Source organism: Arctopsyche grandis, chromosome 11, assembly GCF_051622035.1.
Source record: "Arctopsyche grandis isolate Sample6627 chromosome 11, ASM5162203v2, whole genome shotgun sequence".
NCBI classification, from domain to species: domain Eukaryota; kingdom Metazoa; phylum Arthropoda; class Insecta; order Trichoptera; family Hydropsychidae; genus Arctopsyche; species Arctopsyche grandis.
Window position 1 is genome coordinate 21103641 of NC_135365.1, and position 8547 is coordinate 21112187.

General features: G+C 33.8%; 1 protein-coding gene across 1 annotated transcript in view; it reads right to left on the bottom strand.

Moving 5' to 3' along the window:
- Positions 1-7241, bottom strand: part of unc80 (unc80, NALCN channel complex subunit) — a 43971-nt gene extending 36730 nt beyond the window's left edge. The window contains 4 exon segments of the mRNA XM_077440536.1: positions 2740-2885; positions 2962-2982; positions 3891-3917; positions 7104-7241. Coding sequence (XP_077296662.1) covers positions 2740-2885; positions 2962-2982; positions 3891-3917; positions 7104-7241 — 332 coding nt within the window.
- Positions 7242-8547: the final 1306 nt, after the last annotated feature.

Below are 8547 nucleotides of genomic sequence, written 5' to 3' on the forward strand. Positions count from 1 at the left end.
CGGCCAGACCTTGGTTTGTGACTCCAGGTCGATCGTTTCTTTATGATGGTTTGTTAAAATTATTCTAAAAATTGTATATCGATGTTTGTAATTGGCCAGGAAGGTGCAAGGTGGGGTTTACCTGTTAGGCCTTCCTGGTATATATATGTATGTACATATTTAAAAATAAACATGTACACACACACGTAAATATCATCATAAAAAATAATTAAAATATAATAGATTATTACAGGCTTTTCAATTGCCGAAGTCACATCGTGTAAAAACATTCTGTTACCAATACTTGCGTATTGAAATTGTGTATACCGGCAGAAACATCGTTTAGCCAGCGTTAAACGGACTAAAATCTCGATCACGGAATATCTGGCACTCGAAATTATCACAATTACGAGAATTTGACTGGCAGATATTCCGTATTTGCGATTTTCGTGGCAACGATTGTCTTGTGTGTGATCGACATGAGCGAAACGATATTTCTGCCGGTATACAATTTACACGCATTTGTTTCCAAATACATACACAAGTTATTAATATATAAAACATCGTCAACTAAAAGACCTAATACTGGCGCTGCCCGAGTATATATCTTAGTGTTTCTTTTTTGGACCGAAACAACCATAGGCAGGTTGTGTGAAAATAAAATTATATACATAGGTACAAACAAAACTTTAAAGCTTGAAAAGACAACTTATAAAAATCATTTCTGAAAAAAATCAGACGACAAAACCGCGCACGACATTGCTGTGCCGAGAAAGCCGCGCCGCCAAATCCGCGCAGAACAATGTCGCGGGAAACAAAACTTGAAGTAAAAAATTAAATAAACACAAGTTCTTTTTAATAGATGGAGGACAGGAGAAAAAAGTCTATTTAAAAAAAAAAATAAGAAACACCGGCTTCGAAGATTCATTACATATCTTTAACTATATGCAACTGAATAAAACTATTTTAAGGACTCAAAATATTGAACAAATCATCGGAAGTTCTAGGCATAAACTACAAGTGTCATAAAGCTTTATAGCTAGTCGTAGTTGTCACTTGCAAACCGCGTATTTCGAACAAGCGATAATAATTAATAGGTTATTTACGTAAAGCATCCGACTCAAACACAAACTGGAAATTTAAGTGTTGCATTCGCCAATGGCATTGACTCAATGCGAGTATTTAAAAATGTGATCGGGTATTATTGCACCTTTTCGTGCGTCATGTCATCAGAGGAAACAATAAATTTTTTAGATGATTATCGAAATTTACACAGTCAAAAAAGGGCTGGCGCTGGAAATGATGAAACATAGTCAATTTTCTGTCAAAGATATTGAAATAGTGTGGATGGTTGATTGCATGCGCTACGCATACGCCGTAAAGCATGCATCATATTGAATGCTAAAATTTAAATTGAAAGCGAACGTTGAAGACAAAAACGACTAAGTGGAGACATAGCTTATTACTTTTGTCAGCTTTTTCTTTAAAGTTCGGCATTTTTTATTGCAATCGGAAACTTCCACAAAATAAAATATTATTTTATAATTTTGTGAAAAGTTTGAAGTAGACAATTTGGGCTCTTACAAAAACTTTTTTTGTTAAGAGGGCTGTACACCCGAAACCTTAATTTTGTTACCGTTCCTTTCTTCGATATATATATTGAGTGTATGTATATATTGAGTGAATGCGACAATATATATCAATATATATATTGAGTGAATGCGACAGTTGCGCTTCGACCAGATAAAACGTATTTTAAATTGAGAAAATCGAAGTTTCGTATTCTACTATTTTCTCCTCCAAAACTGGACCAATTTTTAAAAAAATTTCATCATCGGTATGAGAAAGATACTTTCTGTGCATCTATCGGCGTATTTTTTTTTAAATCGACCGTTAAATAAGCACGCTGGACTCGTTTCGTGGGTGTAAAAAAGAGGCGATTTTATAGATGTTTGGCGGCTCCTAGCTCATATAAAAAATAATTAATCGAAAAAATAAAACGATAGATGCACCCCAATGGTGGATATCCATAGCATTTTAAAAAATAATTTGTCTAGTGCCATAATTGAGGAAGGGAGAAGTATAGTACGTTTGTATGGACAAGGCGCTGCTGTCCAGCCCTCTTAATGTTGCAACTATGTGTTCTAATATATAATTATAAGTACTTTTTTTTTAATTTTGATTAGGTATATGTATAAATAATATAATATATAGGAGTTTACTATACTGCGCGGCTATGTCGGCGCGAAATTTTCGTGCGCGGCTTTGTCGGGGTGCCTAAAATATACTTCTAAATGAAAATAGTCAACTCCATTCTTGAATATTTGCCGCTACTGGAAAAGTTTTTATGACACTTATTGCTGAAACTTTACACAGTAGAATAGTCAAGTTTGTAAATCACGTTTTTGCAATTTGTCCAAATATGCCTGCCTAAGTTAGAAACCTTCTCAGAAGGCAACTTGGTTCATAACCGTTGATATATCATGTGATAGCTACTAGAAAAACATATTATTTATTAACAAAAAATCTCACATAAACAAAACAATAAAACTTATGAGATTCTGCTGAATCTTTCATTGGAAGTTTCATGTATATCGATCCAATACATTTTACAATATTGCTTTACAAACGTTCACATTTAAACGTGATGTACATATATGAAATTTTCGATGGAGGGACAATGGATTAAATAGGGATGATATTGTTCATGGAAAATGTTATAATTTGTAATGGTAGATGTGCTAGAAAGGTCAATTTTACCTGTTGTGCAAAAATGTGGCAGAGGCGTGCATCACGTGAGGCAAGGCAGCTTGTATTAGTCTCCATCTCGGAATTGATTGAATAGCCTCAGTCAAACTTGGAGACAGGCCGAATTGGATATTCTGGACAAGGACTTTCTCGAACGACTGAAAAGTGTGACAAAATCATATAGAAATAAACAAAACTGAAGGATTTAAAAAAATATCGTCAAAAATAGATTACCTTGCAAGCTTCTTTGGTCTCCTTCGTTGGGCGAAAGTTGGAAAAAAATCAAAGAATTATTAGTAAATTGTATAAAAACACAATTAATTTTAAATTCTGCTTGCATTAAATTAAACTTTAATTTAGCAAGAGATGATTAACGTAAATGAGAACATCAAAAGCGCAAGCAAAGCTCATTTTACAAACAATTAAAGCCACGTGTTTTATGTACATATCTATTATTTGAAGCAGTTCGTAATAATATTTCGTCATTTGCATGCAATTAATTTTGATTTTGCAATTTGTATATACGCTTTTTATGCGTATAGAAATCGTATATACAAAATGTAAGCAAGCTTTTTTTCTCGCCGGTTAAATGAATAAAAAAATTGTTTCGCTATACGCAGTTCACTTATCGGGGTCTTCAGTTGTTATCAATTATTCTGATCGAATATTTCCGCACGGAAAAGAGTTTCGATTGAAGCTTTTACGCTTAGATGAAAGTTAGATTGTGTTAGGGTATTTTATTAACACTTCAAATGCCGCGCAACGTATGATACGTACGCGCGATACAATCGATACGTGCCGATGACGCATTATGTATTGGTTTTTTGAATATACGCGATACAAATTAAATTTTATTTTGTAATGAAATTGGACGTATATAAACGTAGCACGTCAGCAATCCAGAACATTTTTACCGCACATTTATATAATTTTAATGCAAATTTTACTTTGATATTTTAGTTTTATATATATTTTTTTGATTGTGCTATGGACTTTGCTGTTGGAAATTAAATCTAGAACTGTGACGAGTCTCACGGGTGAGGAATCGTTTGTCACATGAAGCAATTAATTGCTATTGTACAAGATGAGTTTGGCACATTGAAGACCCCGATGGGATGATGTGAGTAGCGTACGAGGTATGTGTGGTAATCCGTGATACTTACGTGGTGTCCAGGGGCGTGCTGACAGAACTGCCGCACAACACAAAACACAACAGCCAAACAGTGGGGAGAGGAGACACAGCGCGTTGACACATGGCAACGGTACAGGGGAGGGGACACACCATGAAAACATAGAAATCACAGTGAAACCCGCTCGTTCCCATCTACGAAACTAGACGTTGTTCACTGATCTCAATGAGAGAGGGTGCGGGAACGAGCGAATTCTTTTTTTTTTACAGCCAATCACTTAAACTAGTGTAACACTAAAATTTTGTGTATTTTGTCGATTCGGAATGTACACCAAATTCAATCCTTTCCCTTTTTGAATAATAATCTAATAATGTTGAAGATTTGCTTTATATTTATAATAGTTATGTAGTATTTATACACTAAAAATTGATAAAATCATATTTAAATCGTAATTATCAAATCGCGAGAAAGGATTGAAATATTTTTTTAAAAATATAAAAGCGAGTTCAATATTACATTTATATCTTTCAAAATTAAGAAGTACTGTCGTCCTAAGAAAGACATCGATAATTACACTTTTACTCATATCAGTTTGTTGATAATTTCAGCATATACAAAGTATATAGAAGCTGTTATTTTATGAGTTTTATAGATGCAATAAGATAAGTAAGAAGTTGAGCAATTAATCTACGCAATTATTTATTATTATTAATCTATCCAAAAATGCTTGAAGAGACGAGTAAATTAAGAAATGTTTTATCTTCAACTATCTATATATAACATCTATTACCGTGGAGGGAACTGAATTGAGGCGGCTAGTCCGTGCAAGCTAACGACGCGGCGGACCATACCATAACAACCTACTACCACTACCGGTTTCCGAACTTCACTAATCCAAGTAAACAATATCAACATTGAGAGCGATTTTAATTTATTGTAATTGAATTGTTGATATTTTAAAATTTTAGATAAAAGTATAGAGGACTAGCCTAGTGACGACACGTCACACTGATACATATCTAATATATAATTTCGAAAGAGACTTTGTCACTATATATATATATTGCATGTAAGGTTTTTTGATAACATCGAAAACAAATCAAAGTTTCTATGACGACGATTCGATATATATTTTTTTCGATTCAAATAAATTTAATAAAAAAACAAATGAATATTTACTATTAGATTCGCCATGTTCAAGCTGTTTATATTACAAATACTGAGCGAAGCTAGGTAAAACAACTAGTGTATTATATATCTAGACATTAATATAGATAGCAGCAGCAGATAGACTAGTGGTTAGTTAACTAGTGGCAAGCATTTCATGCTTTGAACAGAGTGGTTATGGGTTCAAATCTTGGATTTGATCATACCTTGGATTTGTGGAGAGTTTGCCAATTTATCTGATTTTCATTGAAACGGTTCCAAAAAATTGCAACTTTAACCACTTTCTAGCAAAATCTCGAATTTCGCTGAACTGTATAAAATGCTGCAAATTTACAAATTTGCCCATAAATGTCTCTGTGAATTTTCGATTGATATGTATAACTGAATACTGAATTTCGCTGAATTATTAATATACGTAGATGTCTCTGTGGATATTAATTGATATGCATTTATGTACTTTGTATAATACTAATAATAGTTGTATCAAATGTACTATGTTTCTATGTAAACTATGCATGATGGAGCATTGCAAACGAGCCATAAAAGCAAGTCTCTTTCGACCAATAGTACAACGTCATTGTACAATATTTATTTGCTTATATACAGGGTGTCACCGGTCGCATTCATCAGGTGATGTCACACATCAAATAGAGACATAAAAGTGGCATAAAGTATGCGCACGCATATAAACCGACCCTATACATACCTGTAGTATAGAATCGGGGCGAATGTGCTAGTACGACAAAAAAATTTATGTACACTTTTATGACGGACATTTCCTTGTAAATATAATGACGCAATGACTTTATAAGCTACGGCATTCACAGTACACATATACACGAATCTAAATTATTTAAATTTGTTTTTTTGGACGACATTAATTGGGGAGGAAGGTGGTGGAGATAAATTTAAATATTCAAAAGTGGGTTCTGCAATTGATTGATGAATTCGACTGTTGAAGTGGTGGGTTAATTATTCAACATCGTCAGTTCGAAGCCACCCCTCAAAAATTTGCCGTCTACGCCACTGTATTTATTATAGATATACATATATAAAATATACATGCCACATTTATACAGTGCAATAGTGAACCGATTCTGATATAAAAATACATTATTGAAAGTATTCTTGATTTATTTTTAATAATAGTGAATGTTAGTATTAGTTTTGTTTTTTTATTGGGAATTGGATCACTTTTGCTTTGAAATAATTCGTATTTTAAGATAAGGCTTCGTTTGGTTGCAAGTTTTATTTTTATACATTAACGAGGTCGACGTTTTCCTTATCTGCCGGGAAAATAAATTCGGGAAAAACAAATCCACTTCTGTTCAATAGTTTGTGATAGAAACGATTCGATTGGGATTACCCGATTATTTTTTGCTTTCAATTTAATCAACGTCATTTACAAACATATAATATTTAAAAGGATTATCAACAAGCATATGTATAATCAGACAATGTGTTTTATAATAAAACTTTATACAAATATACATCAAACTTTTACGAATTTAGTCAACCTTTGAATTATTTAATACACTTTTAAATACGCCATTAATTACAGCATAGTCGTATCTTCATTGATCATTCTAAAACTTTATCTTGCATACTTTATATATTAAATAGCTCAAAATTTGACTAAAGATGTGTAAATTTTTATTTGTACTACTTACATGTATGCATACGAAGCATTTTCAATAAATGAAAATGCATATGAAATTTGATACATTTTATCGAGGAAGATTTGAAAAATCACTCTTTTAATGATTAATTAAAATTCTAAATGAACGAAAGCATCACTTTTATGCTGTATAAAGCGACTTCGTTACGTAAATGGTTGCGCTTCAGAACCGTGTCAACTATGTGTGCATACAAGGGTAGAGTTTCATTAGAGGCAAACAAAAATAGGGACAACGTGAAAGCTTCCTGTCGACTCTGGAGGTGGGCAGGGGGTGGGTCGGGGTCAACGCGACCCCTAAAAATATCTAATCTTCCACCCCATCCCACCCCCTTCCACGTTGTGAAATTATCGGCTAACATTCACACGATTACGCGGTCAAAACGGGAGAAACTCGATCTAACCATGCACGTGGCCTCGTGCAATTTTCCCAGCTTGGGCCTGATGAACGGCGATATCTGCCTCCACAGGAAAATCTGGATGGGAATCGGCAACGCCTGGTCGTTGAGCGAGTCATCTTGCGAATTGTCCTTCTGCTTCATTTTAAAATTGATCGTCTGCAACGGCAATAAAAACACCATTATATATACGCTGAACCCGTCCGACGCACAGTCTCAACTTCAGAGCCAAATTTTAATATTATCTTTATTTTAAAATAGCTTTATTTTAATATTTATATATTAAAACAACCCTTAAATTAAAATATATATCACAATTTTGATCGATTTTTAGTTTTTAATGGAGGAAAAATGAGGTTTTCCACAACGCACGAATGTCGACTTTTCCCGTCTACGCAACAGATTATTCGTTCATGTGTGATAATAAAATTGATTTTTGTTAGAAATCGCATGCAAATGATACGTATAATTATTTGCAATATATAAATTGAAGGCTAAGTTTGAATCATTAAATATTATTATGTGTATTTATGCTATTATATTAAATTTACGAAGCAATGCCTTTCAGTGTATACAAATTAGAGTATTACTGTGCTTAACATTTACTATTTAATTTCAGCTTTTGTATATAAAACATTATTAAAAAGTATTTATAAATCACACATACATACATACGTAGTATTTTATTGATATTAAAATGGTTGAAAATGTAACAAAAATTCAAGTTCTGTACATCACTAATAACGATTTACGATACACATTAAGTAATTGTGTAATAAAAGCTTTCCGGTGCTAAATATGCATATAATTCAACTCTATAGTTGTATATAGTGGTGAAAATTTACATGTACGTATATGGGTAAAATCCCTATAAGATAATCCTTTTGTTCAATTTTCACATCTGTGATATTCGATACAATTATCAAATATTGGTATACTAAAATTTCTGGCATAAAAGATATTAGTATCAACACAGTTTTATCAACATCAATAGTAAATATACGTATATTAAATGATAACAAATAAAAAATATTCAAATCAAACATTACAACGACTTGACACGTTATAACGTGAGAACACGTCACACATCTACACTAGATCCGACCCTTCACGCTCAGCATCCGCTCAGTTGGCACGATATTTTTCTTTTAATCCACTCACGTTTTAATCCATGGCTGGGGACGGGACTAACGACAGACTGCTCGGTCCAACAACCTCGTCTGGCGATCCTAAGGGGGGCGGGACATCCTGTAGGGGGAAAGGGCGCGGCGTTGTCCCGGGACACGTCTGTCCCGCAGCGCGAAAGCCTCCGATTGCTCTCGCGAATACCTCCGGCCACCCCTCGCACACAGACTCGCACTCCCATCGTATACACAGCGTGACCTGAAAGTGACACTCTTAAAAATGAATCTGTCAAATTCACACTCTTACCGAGTGATTTGATAGAAAA